This window comes from Canis lupus, chromosome 5, assembly GCF_003254725.2.
Source record: "Canis lupus dingo isolate Sandy chromosome 5, ASM325472v2, whole genome shotgun sequence".
In the NCBI taxonomy this organism is placed as follows: Eukaryota; Metazoa; Chordata; class Mammalia; order Carnivora; family Canidae; genus Canis; species Canis lupus.
In genome coordinates this window covers 54,295,838-54,316,046 of record NC_064247.1, presented here as the reverse complement: position 1 = coordinate 54,316,046, position 20,209 = coordinate 54,295,838, and the positions used below count along the sequence as shown (strand labels likewise).

Here is a 20,209-nt window from a genome sequence, read left to right as displayed (position 1 = left end):
GAAGCCCTGGAAGCCGCCTCTTAAATGCACGTGGGAGAGGTTTTTAAAAGCGCGAGCGTGGTGTTTGTGGTCTGGGTGATGCACGTTTGGAGGGCAAGGCCGCCTCGGGCCGGTCTGCTGGCTTGCGTGGAGCGAGGGCTGCGCGCCCCAGGCCATCCCAGGCGCAGGGGACGAGGCCCACTGCTCTTCTCTCCTGGGGGGTCCTTTTTCGTGGAGGAGGAGGGCGGCCAACAATAATGTAATACAGAGTACTTCAAAGGTGCTATGCAGAAAAATAAGGCAAGGCAGGGAAGGGCCTGTTGGGTGGGGGTGCTCAGGAGAGGCCCCAGGGAGAAGGTGGAAGCATCGAGGAACAGTGTTGGGGCAGTGGGAGCAGCCGGGATGAGGACTGTGAGGTGGGGCACCAGGAGCAGACAGGAGGTGGGTGGGGTGGGGAACGGAGGGAGTCGGGAGGACCAGAGGGGGCAGGACCAGATCGGGTGGGGCCTGAGGGCCACAGTCAGGCCTTTGCACTGGGATTTCGCCTGGGAGAGCTGGGAGCCCTGGGAGCCCTGCAGGGTTCTGAGTCCCGGGTAGGCGCGGGGTGAGGCGCACTCAGGGAGTGGGGTGTCTGACCTGGGTGTGAGCAGGTCCATTTTGGCTCCAGGGAAGACTCCAGGGGACAGGACAGAAGCGGGGAGGCCGGCTGTGGATGAGCGGACACCCACTGCGACTGTCCTGCCCGGGGCATGGGGCACTCTGCCCAGTGTGGGAGTGTGGAGTGTCCGGGAACCTGGGGACGCCTGCAGACCCCGTGCGCTCCATGTGGGTGTGGGGTGGGGGGAGCTGGGGTGGCTCCCAGGCGCTCCGGGCGGTTGGTGAGGCTGCCGACTGGGATGGGGAGGGCTTGGGATTGGCGGGGCGCTGGGCATCACCTGTGTCCCGCTGGCCTGGCTCCGTGTGTCCCGGTGCCACATGCATGCTTGCTTTTGTCCCTGGGTCCTGGCAGGTCACATGGCCTGTGAGGAGGGCGGAGGCTGGCTGGCTGTGTCTCCCCACCCCACCCTGGGGCCTCCTGCACACTGGGGTTCAACACGGTGGACAACACTGTGTGGTGAGGACCCAGGCCTGGTGAAGAGGCCGTGGGGGGCCATCACCATCTGCTGCCAGAGAGAGCCCTTGGGGGAGCAGGCACCCCAGTGGCCCCAGGGACTGCCCCCCCGGGGGGGATGGTATGTGTGGAAGGGGTCAGGGCCCGGAGCTGTGGTCTCAGGCTTCCGGTGAGGTTTGAGATGGTTCCTCCTTCCCCCATCCTCTGCCCTCCTCAGCCCAGACCCCAGGGCCCCGGGGACACCTCTGCCTTCCCGGAGCTGTGGTGCTGGCGCTGCGGTGATTGGGGGCTCCCTGCCCAGGAGAACGTGACCACTCAGCCCGGATCACCCTGTCCCCAAACCCATACTGAATGGGAGGCACCCGACATCCCAGCACTTACACAGGTCAAGCTGTGCTCGGCTTCTGGGCAGAAGGACCCCAGGGGCTCCCCAGAGGAGGCAGTCCTCCTCCACGGGTGGGCACTTGAGGGCTGGAAGGGGAAGTGAGTGTGCAACCTCACCTTGCACACTACACTTTGGGGAAGCCTCTCGGGTGCCCTGATCAGTTTTCCACGCCCATGGGGGTGCAGGCTGGCGACACTGATGGGTGATGCTTCCCCAGGTCTGGTTTCTCCACCCACATTCCCACAGGGTTTCAGAGCAGCCCCAGGACAGAAGCCGGGTCTGTTGTACCCGTAGATGGGGACATGAGGCCAGAGTGAACCCATGGTTGGCTGCCAGACCTCGGTTCAAGTCCCTGCTCCTGCAGAGGGATCCCCGTCAGTGTGGTGATCTCACAGGCTCTCCCAGTCCCGCTGCTAGGACTCCCCTGGGACACAGCTTTTGCTGATGATGTTCTCGTACCCACCTCTGGGCCACCGGCCACAGCGAGGTCCAGCCGGAGCGGAGACTGTCCTAGGGGCTTAAGCGGCGGACCTGTGCTTCTTGGTGCTTAGGTGCAGGCATGGCTGTACCACCAGCATGGCCTGCAGGAGGCATCCCCCAGGCCGACTCTGCAGTTTGCAGGGGAGGCTGCAGGGCCCACACCCCATGTCACCCAGCCCTGGCACCTACCCTTGCCCTGGACACCTTGCTGTCCACACTTCGGGGAGGAAAACATGGGGAACCCGAGAGGAGTGCCTGCCAAGCGTGCCTGCATATAAACCAGATTTGGCCGTGAAGCCAGGTCTCTTTACAGCACAGGCGGCCTGGGGGGTGCCCATCTTTAGAGGGAACCTTCTAAGGCTCAGGAGGGGCACACAGGCCTGAGCAGCACTGAGCCAGGGCGGACACAGGGTGAATGGCTCTGGCAGGTTTGCTGTGACTAGGGCTGGGTAGGGGCTGGGAGGGGGAGGGCAAGTCACCCTCCTTGAACTCCCCCCGCCCCCCACCACCCAAGCAAACAAGCCAGCATTTATCTATTTGGTCTGTTTGTAAATGGCTCTCTCTACTGCCTTTTTATAGCAAGAAGCTTTTCTAGACCTGTTTTGCTTTTGTTAATTCGAAGATATTTATTCTGGTTTTTGTAACATTTTTATTACAGGGTGACCTTTAAAATAAAAGCAACTTTGTCGGGGCATCTGGGTGGCTCAGTGGTTGAGGGCCTGCCTTCGACTCAGGGCATGATCTTGGGGTCCTGGGATCAAGCCCATTGGGCTCCCCACAGGGAACCTGCTTCCCTCTGCCTGTGTCTCTGCCTCTCTCATGAATAAATAAAATCTTTTAAAAAGAAAAAAAAAAGCAACTTTGTCACTCCTGGATTTGACTGTCTAGCGTGCTGCCTTGTTTGTATTAGGCACTTGATAAAAACTTGTGTAATGGTTGAGTAAATCAGGTATTGGATTTATGTCTTAGAAGAAAATCTGTCTTCCCTGGGCCCCCTAGGTGGTAACCCCTCTCTGGTAACTGGTGCCCTTGTGGCGTTCTTGATGCTCTTCCCTCGTGTCCACTGCAAGCTCTGGCTCCTTTTTTCCCTTCTCCCCACGGCAGTCAGTATTTAAGGAATAAGTCAGTTATATAGATGCTGAGTGCTTCTGTAATTAGTCAGTACTATATTCACGATCACTTGTCATGATTGGAAATTATGAACAGTCTCAGAACTTCCCAGTTTGCAAAGTAGAATTTTGCCATTCAATAAGGGACCTCCCAGCCTCTCTGAGGCTGGTGAGTGTAACTATCTTAAGTCAAAGCTTATCTCTAAGCAGCTCAAAGATAAGGGAATCTGCCTACAAAGCAAAAATCCTCAGCTGTATTTTCTGACAATTTAGCATCATAGAAAGTGATCCAAGAACTTTCCCGATGCCAACAGCCTGAGTGCCAGAAGACTGTGTTCCTCTGTGCACAGGCACCTTGGCCTGCTCCTCGGTGCTGGACATCCCCTTTCCCCCTAGAGGGCAGATTCTGGTGTTGGTTCATGAGATAGCCATCCCTAACTGCTCCATGATTGAGAGAAGGAAATGACTTGGATTTTGCCTATGTTGACAGGTGGTCACTGCAAGTAGGAGAGGAATGGGTGTGGGCCACAGAAAGGGAAAGTCTGCAGCAGCAAAAGGTCCCAGGAAAGGGGAGCCATGTGTGCTGTGCACATGCAGGACATCAGGAGCGAGGCTGACACCCATGGTCTAGAAAGAAGCCCAGCTTGACCAGGGACGTGATTTATACTGGGACCATGTGGGAGGCCTAATGGCCACGGGGCACGTGTTTGTAGGCCATCAGCCTGAGTTGGGTATCCTTGTCCAAGCTTGGCAAATTAATCCTGAAACAGTCAGGCTATCCAGAGGACAGAGCTGCAGAAGGCTCAGAAGACCCATCACCCATCATTATTAAAGAGAGGCCTTACTCATATCAGTGCCAAGTTCTAAAAGCAATCCCAGGGCCATCTGGCAGCAGGCCACAGGCCCCGATGTCCCAGCACCGTGCAGAAGAAGGTAAGTGAGACTCCAGCTCTACATTTTTGAAAAATTTATTTTATACCCTTAGAAGCTAAGAACTCTGCCACTCATGAACCAAATTTAGGATTAAGATTCTCCCTTCGTTTATCTACTTCCTTTTGAAATTTTATAAACAAGATTTTTGTACACAAGAGGTAGCAGAGGGAAATTCCAGTCTGCTTGTTCCAAGCTCAAAAGGTAACTGCACACATCTCCATGTTAGCGGGGAGGGTGGGGCAAGACAGGGTTAAGTCTGAGGACAGATGCTCTAGGTCCTATAATGTCTTCTAGTTGCCAGTGACCGTGTGAGTACTCCAGGAGAAGTCGTGGGCGGGACACCTGCTGGGCTGCTCCTTCGTTTCCCTCCAAGGGCAGACTCGGTGCCATGCGGTGGGCCTCATGAAGGGAGTGTCTTGAGAACACACAGCATTGAGTTAGTTGTGCAATTCCTACTCGATGTGCAGACCATTTTGAAAGATTTATAAAAACATCTTCGTCCAAAAAATTGGCAGTAAAAATGACAACTCTTCCAAGGTAAGCCTGTCATAAGTGTCACTTTAAAAAAAAGTCATCAGCAGGTTTGTTGTAGACTGCAGCCGCTGGAAATCAAGTGGTTCCTGGCAAAGGGCATGATGGTCATTGCAGCAACAACACAAACTTAACCAGAGCGTATGACACACAACAGTGACGGGTGATCTTGATGGAGCCTTACAGTGAGAACAGCAGGTGCTGGGGGCTGTGGGAGGCGTTGTTTCCATAGGAAATAAGGGACTAGAAGTGGCAATTTCACTCCTGAATTTGGGCTCCTGAGAGTGCAGTTGCCAGCGATGATGTCCCAACACAGATCATCACTGGCATTTCAAGGTCATGTTCTACACAATTGTTTCATGATGGGGTGGAGAGAAGGCGGAGGATAGAGTAGGGAAAACAGTAGGACGTGGTAATATTTAGGTACTCAAAATCAATTTTAAAACATCACATTTGGAATTCCAAGAACAGCAGAACCATATAAAATTTGCCAACTCCTTCTGACCAATTCTCTGAGGGTGCAGTTCTGCTCTAAATGCAGCCCCATCTGCACGGTGTCCTTGACAGTGGCCATCGCTGGGCTGCGGGGGCTGCAGACACGCATACAAACTGCGGTCCAGCTGCACAGTTACTTCAACGTTCAGTAGTGAAGGGGCTGGGTGCTGGAGCGCACAGTGATGAAAGCGGTCTGTCCTGTGTCCACGCAATGCGAAAGCCACCAAAAAGGCACTTTGGGGCTGGCCATGCCTCTCTGACTTGGCAAATCTAACCAACAGGGGTGACCTGGCACTTCCTAAGCTTCCCCAGTTCCGTGCACGGTGAGTTAGAAACAAGGCAGAACACCTAACTAAAGGCAAAATTGGGTTGAAGATGGGTGTAGAAACTCAAAATACAAAACGTACAAATATATGAAATACGTTGGCATATCCCCTTCTCCCCTCTGGAAAAGGGAAGCTGGTATCTAATCTGAAATGAGTGGGTGGTGCTTTACTGCTTTACTCGGGAAATACCGACACACGATGGATAGCTGTTCAATTACTTTCTGGTTATTTCCGGGAAAATAAATCTTGTCTCTTCAGTGTTCTTAGTCATGTTGAAGAGAAACAAAGTGTCAAGTTCCTTCTCTGCATTAAAATTACTACAACTCACAGAGCAGCACTTCTCAACTCAAATACTTAACTTCATATACAACCAGTACCAAGGGTTTCAGTAATTATATTTTAAGCAAAAGCAAATGATTGCAGATCACATGATTTAAGACTACAGTTTATTCAATATGTCTCCAAGCATTAAAAAGATGATTTTATGAAGTCAAACTCACTAAAATTATAATTTAAAGTGCTCTTTCTGTTTTCAAAATTTGGGGAAAAATTCCATAACTTCTTTAGTGATTGATGTCATAGAATGCACCTTGTACTTCTGGAGGACTTTTTTTTTTAATTAAAAAAAATTTTTTTATTGCTCTTTTCAACCTCAATTATATCAGAAAAATACCTTAAAGAGCATAATAAGTTTCCCAATTTTTGATCCTGGTAACATTTCATCAAGATCCAACTTTATGCCCAGGGCTCGCATTCTGACCCGTCTGAAATTCTATACAAATAGGGAGACATATTAAATACAAAGGTCTGTGTAAACGGAGTTCTTTAACTACTATTTTACAATGAAAAGGAATTGTATCGCCTATCTTTACATCATTTTAAATTGGATATTCCTATTCAATGTTACTGCAAGATTAAAAATTTGCCCTCACATATCTAAAGGCAGCTTGCTTTTTTTTTTTTTTTTTAAATATAAAAACCAAAGGAATTTCTTTTGTAGCATCGTAGAGAAAGCAACAGCTTTACCCCATTCCCTCTTGTATGTTTGTGTAACGACAAAGTCTGCCACCGGTTTTATTTCCTAGAATCTCCACACAGATGTGAAGCCATGTGTGGACTGTGCCCCAGGACAGCTGATCCAGAGACAGTTCTCCCGTTGCCACACAGCTCCTGAACCTTCTCCAGGGGGCAAGAGTGCCTTCTTTAAAAACACACACTCCTCTGAGATCATGACGGGTTCCCCTAGTCCAAGCTTCGGGCTCTTCTAAAGGGCTCAAGGGTGAGAATCTGATTTCAAAACAGCGCTGAGCACCCGCAACTGAGCTGTGACTCCTCACTGTGCACCGGGCGGGCTGTTCCTCTAGGGATCCACATCGTCAAGGTCACTTCTCAACTCACCAATCATCATGGGGGACTCTGAACCCTTCGAGAAAGAGAAGGAAGTCCAATTCACAGACAGTAAAGTGAGAGAAAAGTTGCTCTAGGCCCACTGATTTATTTGTGTTGGGTAAACGTGTGCATTTAACAACTAAATGTTTATTGCAGGGTAATAAAACCTAACTGCAACACTCCTATTCAGCAGTGCCTGATTATGCAAAACTCTCATTCCTATGTTCTCACGTAATCACTGAAAGCACCCAGTGACCTACCTCAGATCACCATGCCACTAGGCAACAGAGCACACAGCACTCACACAGCTCAGGGGAGTTGCTCAGGGGAGTAATGTGATAGAATTGCTTTGGGCTGGGCACGGAGCCACACTGCTGAAGATGGCCCTGGTCACTCCTGAATTCTGCTTCCATCCCCAGCTGGGGAAATTTGCTTACACGCCAACAAAGATCTGAATGCCTGCTGTGTGTCCTGGGACTCATCTAGCTGGGGGTAGGGGTGGGGAAGGAGAAGGGAGTCTCTGCAAAGTGACCCATAAAGCCAAGTGGAAGACAGACAGGGGTGAGTAGGGGAGGCCCGAGGTAGAAGGAAAAAGGGTATCTGATAAACTACAAGGCGGCCACTGGTATCCAGAACTCAGCAAACAAAGCAGGGAAAGGTGGGCAGGGGCCAAATCAAGCAGGACTGTGCTGAAGATTCCAGCCCTTACCCTGATGGGAATGGAGAGCCATGAAGGGTTTAAGCAGACGAAGCAAAGGAAGCAAGAGCGAGGCACAGAGTTGTCATGAAGCACTAAGGTGCTTATGACAATGGAACAGATGCCCGGGAGCTATTTAAAAGGTCAAACTGAGGGAAGCCTGGGTGGCTCAGCGATTGAGCATCTGCCTTTGGCCCAGGACATGATCCTGGAGTTCTTGGATCGAGTCCCACGTTGGGCTCCCTGCATGGAGCCTGCTTCGCCCTCTGCCTGTCTCTGCCTCTGTCTGTCTCTCATGCATAAATAAGTAAAATCTTAAAAACAAAACAAAACAAAATAACAAAACAAAACAAAAAAAACCCAGAAATGATTCCCTTCTCTAAAGTCAGGGTAACAGGGACCTTATCAGGTGGTTGTGAGGATTTGAGGGTTAAAAAAAATGGCATCATAAAGACTCATTTAATGAGGCCTTTGTGCCAAGCCCTGTGGTGGAATTCCAGAGGAGCCCGCCCTCATGGGAGGTTAGCCAGGCTGAGGGCAGGCACGACACACTCCATGACGTTTCCACCTGCTTAGTCAGTAAGTATTCTATATGTACTTCACTCCTTTTTCTACTAGGCTGAGCAGTACTGAAAATGTTTTTTTTTTTTTTTTTTTTTTTTTAAATAAGCTTAAAATTATTCTTTTATTCCCCTGACAAGTATATTTCAGTAGCCCTTCCCTTCAAGGATCTGTGTTTCTAGGAAGGCTGGTAAGAGCCAAAAAGATGGAAGAGGGGATTTGTCACAACCCCACAGAATGCAGAGAACCAGCTGGAATGAACACCTCTGTGGCCGTGCTTTATCAGGCCTACCTCAGGGATGCCTGCACTGCTAGCCAGAGACAGGTCAGAGCCTCATTGTAACTGTTGTCTGCAGCACTGTTCCACTCTGTAGGCACATTGCTGGTGAGCCCTGGGCAGGGATCACCAGAGGGTGGAGCTGGGGTCTCCTTTTTTCTTGATTAAGGAAATTCTTTTTGGAAAATTTCAGAGCAGGTGGCACCCTTTCCCATGAGGATGTGGGCTATAGCAATACCTGTTGTAAATGCCTCTCTCCGTTCTCATTTGCGGGACTGCTCTCCGACCCATTACTGCTTCCAGATTGCTCTTTCTCATTCAGCAAAGCTGTGGCATAGGCTAATGTGTCCTGTGAGAGATTTAGACACAAGAGGAAAAAGTCAGGCGATGTGCAGTGGCAGCAGTACCACCAAAGAAGTCGATCCTTCACTTGATCTTTGGAGGCAGTGGGAGCCTCCAGGTAGTGTCTTCCCGGCAGCCACCAAGGCACCCTTTAACCTCTGCTACCCACATTGCTTTTCTTCTGGCACCTAATTTGCCAGTTGCCCGACAACATGCTCTCTCTTCATAGAAATTCGCTTCTTCTGTCTTCTCATTTTGAACCTCACACCCCTTGTCTCTGAGACTGGCTTGTGAGAAACACCGAAAATCCTATCTATGGGATTTTGAGCCATGCCAAACCAAAAGAGAAGCCTCACCTGAGCCGAAATTGTTCGCTGAAAGGTTTTTCCAGTTGATGTTTCATTAGAGACATTACTCTGTGGTGTCCAATAATGTTCTGACATCTGAGATGGAAGGTCAAAAATGCCATCAGAGATGACAAGCCCACATGAGTCCATAATTACCATCAGTAGATATTTGAATATAAAAAGCACCTAACATAGCACACTGATCCTCCCAGATTTTCTATCACAACAGGGTTTCACGTCCAGTCTTAAGAGCTCAGGGAACTACTCCATCTTATATAATCACCCCTCCTCTCTCACCCATAAAGTTAAGACACCATGTTAAGATAGGAACTTTAGGCGTAGTGACAGGTATCATCAACTGTACTGAAAAAAGTTTGAAGTCTGAAAATAATCAAGGCTAGTCTCCAAATGAAGAGATTCTTCCTGACTAGGTGAGTTGTTATTGATTCCTGTGTGACAGCCAGCAAAGTTCAAACTGCACTTACCTTCTTTTGCAGCCACTGTACGGCCCAGCTCCAATGGTGGGAATTCTCCTTGAAGTAGTCCTTAGCAGCAGGACACCTGGCAGGTGGGAATTTGTAATAGACAAAGGCTTTCCCTGCACATATGCTTATTTAATCTATATTACCTTTTGATTTTGATCCACAAATACTATCTTCATTAAAGTTCAGTTGTCTTTATTTAAATTTTCACTTGTTTTGGTTTGGATACATTCCTATGTATTAACTTCAAAAGGTAGGAAAAGGTAAATACATAGTGAAAAGTCTTTTATCTAGGACTACCTCACCCACTCAATCCTATTACAATTCAAAGATGGCAACTAAAACATAAAATTAAACAGAAACATCCCATAACACACTGTCCATTTAAATCATTTTTTAAAAAATTTTTTATTTATTTATGATAGTCACACACAGAGAGAGAGAGAGGCAGAGACATAGGCAGAGGGAGAAGCAGGCTCCAGGCACCGGGAGCCCGATGTGGGATTCGATCCCGGGTCTCCAGGATCGCGCCTTGGGCCAAAGGCAGGCGCCAAACCGCTGCGCCACCCAGGGATCCCCACACTGTCCATTTAATAACAGAAATAAGGGACGCTTAGGTGGCTCAGGGGTTAAGCATCTGGATTCAGCCCAGGGCGTGATCCTGGAGTCCTGAGATCGAGTCCCACATCAGGCTCCCTGCATGAAGCCTTCTTCCTCTGCCTGTGTCTCTGCCTCTCTCTCTCCCTCTGTGTCTCTCATGAATAAATAAAATCTTAAAAAAAATCTTTAAAAAAAATAACAACATGAGTCTTAAATTTTTGTGATTTGAGTAAGAATGATATTATGAGAAAAACAATTTTAGAAAGCTGTCCTTCATACTCAGACAGTACTGACAGTGATGATGTCTGTACAGAATGGAGGGATGGAGAACACAGAAATATATACATAAAGACACTCATGGGCTGGCATCAGACACACCATGTGGCCCCAGTATGACCTGGAAATGCCACTTAGGTGAACACTTATGCTGCCAACATCAAGCCTAATTAACGCACCCACAATTGTGGCAGGACAGTCTCCACCTGTGTTCACAATGCTATGTCATCTGGAAGATGCACATTCACGCGTTATTTCAACTAGGCATACAATCTGTTCAAGACGCTCAGATGTAGCAGCAGCTTGAGCCCAACAGATTTCTTACTCTTATTTTGGCATAAATGTAAGAATGGCAATCCCCATGCTGAAGAATCAGTAAAAATCTGGTGCAGAATCAATTAAGCTGTAAGGCAGGCTTGGTGTGGGACCCGGCGGTGGCAGGGCAGTCCACTCAGTAACCTGGGGGGGGGGGGGGGGCATGCAGCTGCTTGTGCTCTGTGTGCCCACACTCTATGCAAGGGAGTTGAGACCGCATGCCACTAAGGTTCCTTTGAACACTGAGAACCCCTGCTTCCCAACTGTCTGTCAACTAATAAATGGACAAACAAAATGTGGTATAGCTATACAGTGGCATAGTGTTCAGCCTTAAAGAAGGAAGAAGTTCTGGCACAGGCTACACCTTGGATGAACATGGGGCACCTCATGCTGAGTGAAATAAATAAGCGGCACAAAAGACAAATAACTGGGTGATTCCACGTATAGGAGCAGTGCAATTCGTCCAGTTCAGAGAGAGGAAGTATAAGGATGGCTGCCAGGGGGAGGGGGAATAGTTCCTGTAGAATCAGGACAGACTTTGAACTTGGGCAGATGAGGAGGTTTGGGAAACGGATGGTATGATAACGTGAAGGCACTTAATGCCCCTGCTTCGTAAACCTAAAAATGGTTAAAATGACAAATTTTATGTTGTCTGTATTTTGCTACAATTAAATAAAAAGGGAAAAAGAACCTGTGCCTTAAAGTGCGTCTGTCTCTGCTCTGACTGCACGCAAGGCCACGTACACCTACACCACCCATGTTGTGAGGCCCACAGCGCCTGCCCTTGAGGAGGTGTTGCAATGATTCAGTGCAAGCAAGATAACGTATTTAGCACAGTGCCTGGGGTCCTAAGTGTAAGGAGCTGTAAAAGGATTCTGCCTTTTGAGAGGCTGTTTTGAAAGTGAGGATTTAGAAACTGACAGAGCTGGCAGGGAAGTTACATTTAAGCCATCTCAAGTGCAAGTTCGTGAACCCTTGCTGTGAAGGTCCTCGAATCTGTCTCGATTCTTGCCTTTCCTGCATAAGACCTGCTGGTTTAGCCTTTTTTTCTTGGGTTCCATAAGACCTGCTGCTCCTCTGACATCCCTCCCTCACATCTCTCGGAGATCATGGAGATCACATGAATATGTTTCCAAACCATCCAAAACATGCCCTGAGTCAGGCTCTCTAGGAACAAAACCAAGGTAGATTTTTTCCCCAGTCATATTTGACTTGCAACTGAAAACACCATTTCCAATGGTGAATTTTGAGTCAATACTTACTTTTGAGCAAGAGTTACAAGAAATTTGACACACTGGTAGCAGCGACTGCTGTCCACATGGTTGCTGTGGTGCATCAGGGCTGAGTGAAAAGAAGAGGGAATTGTGACAAGAAAGCACACGGAGAGTGGGTCCCAGTAACACCACTCTCGTTCTGAACATTCACAACCAACTAGTTTTAGTAGCAGAGAAGGCACTTAACTAAAAGCATGGTGGTTGGTGCTGGCTCAATTCTAATGGACAGAAACACTACTTTAAATGGTATTCCAGAAACTTATGTGGCAGTGGAAGTTTAGCTTTTAGAACTGAAAGGAACTAAGCTGATTATTCACTCAGAAACCTTCAAACATTGAAGTGATAACACTGTAAGTTTGATAAATGGGAAATTTACGATATTAGTTTGTTTCAACAAATACTTTCTGCTCTGTTCTTTGTGGATGTAAAAATAAATAGTCCTTGGTCTGTCTGCTCTTGCAAAGTCTATGGTCTGGAAGTTACAGAGAACCTGGGTGCCACTTGGAGGCCTGCAATGTCGTAGCTACACAACTTTTTTAGCTTACATTTCTCTGCTGTGATAAAAGGAGGTCTTAAATCTCTTGCCACAGAGCAAAATCTACAATGACTCAGATTAACTGGGGATACTGGTGGGATGGTGGGTGTTGGAGAGGACAATTTCTAACCACTCTTTTTCTAAGAAATGGCTCATTAAAGCCACCTTAGCTTTCTGAAGAAAACTCTGCAAAAAGCTCATTTCAAAAGCTGAAAATGTACTTTTTCAGGTACATTCACACCACAAGTTAAAAAAAAAAAATCCCATTTCATGAGCTTGATGACACATCTTGAGCCCGAAGTTTTACTCTTTCCCTCCTCAATGGCTGCAATGCATTGATTGAAAGACTTTTGGCATCAGAAAGTAACCTTTAGCTTGTTGACTCTTAGCTGACCCAGTAAAAGGACCCTGAGCTGCACCTTGCTGACTAAAGTGGAGAGTGTCCAGCTGATAAGATCCTTTGGTTTCACCTCTCCTGACCAGAATGTGGGAGCCCATGACCCCAACAGGCCTCTTCCAGAGCCGCTGCTGGGGCACAGTGCCGAGGCAGACTGGTTGGGGAGGAGGCCAGCCAGAACAAGAGGCTGTCTGCATGTCTGCTATAGACATTTCTCAGGAAGGCCAAGGTACTTGCCTAATAAACCGTTTTCTGTCTCAAATACAAATTTGACCCGCTCCACTTGTATGGGATCTTCAATGACCTATGACAGGAAGGAAACAAAGGCTGGTAAATAAAAAAAGGAACTTGTGTAATGCCACTCACTGGGGTCTTTTTGATTCTGTTCGATGAATGGATAAAGAAGATGCAGTTTAGATATATAGCACTACTACTCAGCCATTAAAAAAAAAAAAAGAAATCTTGCCATTTGTAATGACATGGCTGGAACTGGAGGATATTATGCTAAGTAAAATAAGAAAACAATTATCATATGATCTTACTCATATGTGGAAATTAAGAAACAAAGCAGGATCATAGGGGAAGAGAGGAAAGAATAAAACAAGATGAAATCAGAGAGAAAGACAAACCATAAGAGACTCTTAATCACAGGAAACAAACAGGATCGCTGGATGGGGGAGATGGGGTAATTGGGTGATGGGCATTAAGGAGGTCACGTGATGTCATGAGCACCGGGTATTATATAAGACTGATGAATCAGTGACCTCTACCTCTGAAACCAATACGTTTTATGTTAATTAGCTGAATTTAAATGAAATTAAAAAAAAAAAGATTCTGTTCAAGAGATTACTTCAGTTCTTGACTTAACAAAATCCAATACAAATGAACATGTCACTGGCACATACCTCAATAAATCTTATTTTATTTTATTTAAGTACAATCTACTCCCCATTGTGGAGCTTGAACTCACAATCTGAAGATCAAGAGACACATGCTCTCTGACTGAACCAGCCAGGGCCTCCTTAAATTTTAAACCGAAGATGAACAATTTTAAGTAATAGTTGAAGATCCACTCATTTCCTATGTATATGTCCTTACCCACTACCCTCTATAGTTCTCTAGAGGAAGGTACAGTGGGCTACAAGGATGTAAATTTCACGATCCCAAGCATCTGAATTGTGTATCCAAACCATGTCAGAGTTTTGTTACAATTCAGCTCTACACGCAGCATGGAGGTTTGTGCTGCCATGCTACACTGGGCTGGAACCGTGCCCTGCTCACAGCTGTACCTCTAGTGCCGGGTGCTGAACTGTGCACAGGGCCATAAGCTAAGTGGTTTGCTGCTGAGCAGATGAACAATACACAGTCCTACTCCTGAGGAGCAACAATCTTCTATATTTTATAAAAAGTACTAGGATCAAAAAGAGGTAAAAGACCAGAGAGATGGGCTTTTTATAAACACCACCACCACTTCCTCGTTCAGAAGTGTTTATTAAATGACCAGCCTGTGCCCAGGCCTATGTGAAGTCTTGGGAACCTGAAGGGAACCCAGTCTCTCCTATTAGGGAGCCTTGGGCTAGACACTCATCGGCTCACATCCAGTCACTTCAGTCTACTGTTTTTCTTTCCCAAGTAAGTGGAGGCCTAGCCCTTGTCACCTCTGCTCTGGCTCTCCTCTGTACAGGCCTTGCTACTTCTCAGATTATTGGCACATGCACCAAGGTGGTCTTTCAGTTCCAATCTGGCTTCCTTCCTCTGTCAGTCCTTCAAAACAAGTGCCAGGGGAACCCTTCTAACCTAAATCAAGTCATAACACTTTCCTGTTAAAGCCCACCCACAGCACCTACCAATGATGACGGAGATTGCAAACTGAAATGTCTACAGAGGCCAGGATGACAAGAAACGAACAAAGTAGGCTAGGTATGATGCTGTGGAGCCGTGAGGACAGAGGCAGACCGCACAGCATGTGCCTCATTGGGGGGTGCCAGCTGCTAACCGCACTAGGTGACTGGGGAAATGGGGCCACTTCACCATACTACTGGTTTCTCAACATGGGTCAGGATCTAGATATTATAAAACAAAACAACTTTAGGTCAAATAAAACAGGCATATAGGCTGAACCTGGCCACTAGTGTGCAGCCAAGGGCCTATGGGAAAAAGCCCACATGCTCTGGGCACCTGCAACCTTTCATGATGTGGTCGAGCTTTTCCCCTCAAGTTCTCATCAGCTCCCTCTTCTCCTGGTCATGCCACTTATTTACAGTCCCTGCACACCAGCTCTGGTGGCCAGTGTGGGCTCTGGGGCCAGCTCCTTGGCTCAAATCTTGCTCTGTCACTTTAATGCAAGTGTGGCGCCTTGGGCAAATCCCTCCACTTTGCTAAGCTCTACTTTCTAACAATAATGTATTTTACTGCTTCTCAAGTGAATTCTCTGCATTCAATACTTCTGAAATGTATCCTATAGTCAATTACATGCCAGTTTCTTGGCTTGTAAACAGTATCTTTAGTAGTACACAGAGTCCAGGGTGTCTTAGATTTGAATGAACTGTAGAGCCAGCAATTTACCTCTGGCAGTCTTAACGTTTAAAGGAGGCAAGGTCTGTGCGTAGCAGGGTCCTTCAGCCACAGGAAAGCCGTCTCTGCCACTAGCTGGTTCTCTGCTCTGTCACCGCCTGTCCTTGTCTGGCCCCTTCCCTGAACTGTGAGCCCCTGCGAGGTGGTTCTCCTACCACTTGCCTCTCAGGCAGTAATGAAAACCATGACTGACCTCGATGTACTCAGGGATGACTCAGTGCAGACCAAGTGAGTGCAAAATGGTACAAGGACACACAGCTTTATTATTTACAAATACGTGCTCACTAGTGAACATAACCAACACCATGAGAGGATCGGAACATTTTCACTTACCAGTATCTCATGAAGTAGCTGGAACGTATTCTTTAGCTCATGGGGTGGAGCTGTTTCTAGTTGATTCTGAAATATTTTTTAAAAGCATAAAAATTCCAGTGAGCCTTCAGTAGAAAGCTTATCAGAGTGGCGAGCACCAGAACTGGCTGCAAACTCTACTCTTACCACTATCACCTGCCCTCTCTGGGCTTCAGTTTGCCCAATTGCTAAGCCTGGACCAGCACAGTCTCTATGGATTGTGGCATGGCAACACTGTGATACTTTACTATGAAATTAGGAAGGAGAGAGGAGAAAGGCAGGAAGACAGAGCTTTTAGTGAACAGGCTCAAATTTCTGCTTCTATACATATCCTTTATATGTATAGATACATATTCTATTTGGTTTTCCAGAATATGTGCTCTGGGTTAAGTACACTATGAGGATGTATATAAGAAAAGTCAGTTTATGAAAATGCAGACTCTGCTGAGACAAAATAAGGAAGGTGTGAAGGTTTGTCAGAGTCACACTGTGCTGTGCACTTTGGCAACCTTGTGCATGTGCGCCACGAGAGGGGACGTGGCATTACACAACCACCCTCCCAGGCACTAGCGCTGGCACAAAGGAGGCACCCTGGGTGTCACAGCTCACTGAATCTTCACACTCTGTGAGGTCAAGTCAGACTTCTCCCAGCCTGACAGCAGAGGTCATATAAAGAGTAAAGAAGAGAAACTCCGTCACCTGTGATACAGGGTTTCACAGATAAAGGCTGAGGGAAACATGTTTTAGCAAGAGCCTGGATTATGTGTCCACATAATCCCCTGACCACCTGCTGCTTGTGAACACTTCATGTGTCACTATTACAAATCCTGACACAGGTATGAACGCGTGGCAGAAACTACTATATGCAGTGTAAATTTACCAAAAGAGGCCTGGAAGGATACATACCAAGGTGACAGTACTGACCCTTGGGACAGGGCAGACAGGGGACAATGGTGATTGGTAGTGGGCCAAGTGGGCTTTGGCCTTACTTGTATGTTTTAATCTTTCACAAAGCAGATGCCGACAGGTAATTAAAAATTAAAGATGAAAAACTAAAAAACAAAAACCTGATAAAAATACATGCAGGCTGATTGGTTTTTCTGGTAGGACCTAGAAAGGCAGTGAACAACATGGTTAAGGGCACGGCCGTGGAGCCAGACTGCCAATGTTCAAATTCCCACTCTGCCACTGGGCAAGTTACTTACTCTGTGCCTCAGTTTCTCAACTGTAAAATGGTGACGATAACAGTATTTACATCACAGGACTACTTGAGAATTGGGTGAATTAAATATGTACCATGCCTAGAACAGTGCTTGGAGCAACATATATAAGGGTAATTACGACACTGGTCAGAGCTTCCTTATGAACTATATTGCCAACCTATTTTTGATTTTTAAATTGTCTAGGAAAAGGACCTGAAGCTGGAAAGCTATTTTACATAATAATTGTCACCAAAGCATATCATTAACTATAAAATATATTCTAAATAGCTAAAAATTAAGCCCAGTGCAAAATGCCTCACTAGGAAGGGAATGGCTAAGTAAATTATGGTAAATGAGTAAATGAAATATCCTCAGCGGTAATGTAATGATATGAAAAAATACTTATAATGCCCAAGTGAAAAAAAGACATAGAATCATAAAGACAGTAAAATTTTAATCATGTTAAAATACATGCACAGAAAATAAAAGGGAGACCTAGGAGAATGTTCATGGTGATTAGCAATGAATGGTGAGACTCTGAGTTCTTTTTATTCTTTTTTTTTTTTTTTTAATGAGCCTGTATGTTTTTATAATTAAGAAAAGCAACTAAGGTTATTAAAAGAAGTATACTAACTAAGAGCAAATGTATACTTTCTTAGAGTCTCAGTAGCAGACTATCAACTTTCAACAGGCCGCACTGGGGTCCTACCTTAATGAAATGCAGCATGGTGAAGGAGAAGTGCTCATTACAGAAACAGCAGTACACGACCATCTCGATGAGAGCTAGGAGAGAGCCGGTCAGCTCTCGCAAAGCAAACATTACCTAGTGGGAGAGTATAAAAAGAGTAAACTTTTCTTATGTTGCAGTTCACTATCGCTATGTTGTTTCTGATTTTTACTGAAATGTACTCAGATTTAAAATCTTCAACATTGCCTCAAAATAGGCTTTCTTAACTACTAGAGGTTTCTAAGTCTGTCTGAAAAAAATCTGCAAATGTGCATTTTTTCCCCCCGGGAGTTACTTTTATCAGATTTTCAAAGGTAAATGCCCCAAGTGAATACCCCCAGCACCAAATTAAAAGAATCACTGATAGATCCCCAAAGTAAACAATGTTAAGCAAAAAAAATCTTTAAAAAGGAGTGCGGAAAAAAAAAAAAAGGAGTGCGCAGTACTGTCAACATAATTAAAAAACCAGTATGACATACAGCTCATAGGTTTATACATGTAAATCAAGCCACCAGTAGGTGGCTTTGGAAAGAAGAGGAAGGGACTCAGGCTACAGATGGGCCACACAATGAGTGGTGCAACAACCAAGGGCTGTGAGCAGCCCACTCCTACACTCCTGAGGTTTATAAAACAAGTGTGCTCCAGAGTTGTGGCATTCCAGAACCAGAGACAGACATAAAAGATGGGGAACAAAATCCTTTCCTAATAAACTCCTAATATCTTCTTGCAGAAGTGTCGTTCACCTCCTCCTGAGACTTGGAGGGGGGAATGAGCAGGGCTGGGCCCAGATATCTGATCCTTGCTTGCAGAGAGGACCATAAAAATTCTCTTCAGCTCATTTCTTTCTGACATGTATACCCAGGAAGAAAAATTAATTTGAAAGAATCATTCTGGACAGCCTGGGTGGCTCAGCAGTTTAGCGCTGACTTCAGTCCTGGGTGTGATCCTGGAGACCCGGGATCAAGTCCCGTTCAGGCTCCCTGCATGGGGCCTGTTTCTCCCTCTGCCTGTGTCTCTGCGCCCCTTTCTCTCTCTCTCTCTCTCTCTCTCTCTCTCTCTGTCTCTCATGAATAAACAAAATCTTAAAAAAATATGAAAGAATCATTCTTTCTCTAAATATCAGAGTGACACAGAAGATATTACAAGAGGCATTTTCCCCCAAGTAGGTAACAGGAAAAGAAAAAGAAAAGGGCTCGGGGATCCTTGGATGGCTCAGCGGTTTGGTGCCTGCCTTTGGCCCAGGGCGCGACCCTGGAGTCCGGGATCGAGTCCTGCATTGGGCTCCTGGCATGGAGCCTGCTTCTCCCTCTGCCTGTGTCTCTGCCTCATTCTTTCTATCTATCATGAATAAATAAATAAATAAATCTTTAAAAGAAAAAAGAAAAAGGCTCAAGAAGACCAAGTACATACCTCTAACAGGTAAGGCTTCCCTTCAGACAGGAACAACAAGGCCTCTACTTCCTCGTGGAGGGGCAGCAAGGGGCTGGAGGGGGCGACACTAATGGGTGGCCGTTGCTTAAATAGACCAGGAGCTGTAGGAGACCAAAGAAAAACCAAGCCTGTTTCATCACTTGATGTCCTTTCATGAGACAGATACCCACAGGGTGAAGTGGTTCTCTCAAGTGTCACACACGCAGCAGCTTAGTACATATAGCTCATTCCCTCACAGCCTGGTGGGGAAGCCAGGCATGCACATAGGATGTCTACTTCTCACAGCATTTCTGCCTAAGCTGTTGGGGTGACTATTTAAGATCTCCCAAGACAATCTTTGAAAGAAGTAAAAATATAAATAGTATATGAAAGAAAATGTCCAAATGCCTCTAAGACACTGGATAAGACACTTGTTGCTCCAACAACTGACCTCAAATACCAGCCACCACCACTTATGCTAAGGAGAATCGACCTACATGCTAAAAAACGAGGACTCACATCTTTCTTTTACAAACCCGTCTGAACCCACGAATTAGGTAGGCAGCCTTAGTCTTTTCAGCTGTATGAGTCAAAGTGAAGGACGCAAACTGCCTCACAGCCATGGGGTGCTCCCCAGTGGTGCTTTTAGAGAGTCAGGCTGCACTTACAGAGCAGAGTGATGCTCTGTGATTTCTAGCAGATCTTCCTGGTCACACAGTATGAATGCCTACCACAGCTGCTGGTGGTCAGAGGCTAGCCTCATATGCCAGGCCCTATCCTGCTTCCTGATGGAGGCCCGTGCAAGCTATGAACCTGGCCTTGCTGTGGCTTCCCTGTCTGGGAAAGGGGACCATCCCTCATAGGCTTGCTGAGGAGATTAAACACCTAACCCCAGAGCTCTGTGGAAAGACCACAGCACACAGAAAACCCTGGATACTTTCCAGCTGTTTCGTTGTGTCATTACTGTTGTTGTTGGTGCTGTCCTGCCAAGGCCTAGAACAGTGTAAAGATGTGGTACACACGTACATTAGAACACTGGATAAGCACAGAGGCAATGTCTGTCTCAGCTGCACTAAATAAGGACTGAGCTATTGGCTCTGGGGG

At 46.6% G+C, this 20,209-nt stretch overlaps 1 protein-coding gene across 2 annotated transcripts in view; it reads right to left on the bottom strand.

Annotated features, from left to right (window-relative positions):
* Nucleotides 1–4,016: 4,016 nt before the first annotated feature.
* The window catches only part of USP24 (ubiquitin specific peptidase 24), a 137,241-nt gene continuing 121,048 nt past the window's right edge, over nt 4,017–20,209 (bottom strand). For both annotated transcript variants that reach the window (XM_025427762.3, XM_049110405.1), the window contains exons 60-68: nt 19,106–19,227; nt 17,678–17,791; nt 15,749–15,814; nt 13,079–13,145; nt 11,898–11,976; nt 9,448–9,523; nt 8,972–9,058; nt 8,512–8,622; nt 4,017–6,772 (exon numbers count right to left, since the gene is read on the bottom strand). In XM_025427762.3, coding sequence (XP_025283547.1) covers nt 6,710–6,772; nt 8,512–8,622; nt 8,972–9,058; nt 9,448–9,523; nt 11,898–11,976; nt 13,079–13,145; nt 15,749–15,814; nt 17,678–17,791; nt 19,106–19,227 — 785 coding nt within the window. In that variant the 3' untranslated portion in view covers nt 4,017–6,709. The remainder of the gene's footprint in view (nt 6,773–8,511; nt 8,623–8,971; nt 9,059–9,447; nt 9,524–11,897; nt 11,977–13,078; nt 13,146–15,748; nt 15,815–17,677; nt 17,792–19,105; nt 19,228–20,209) is intronic.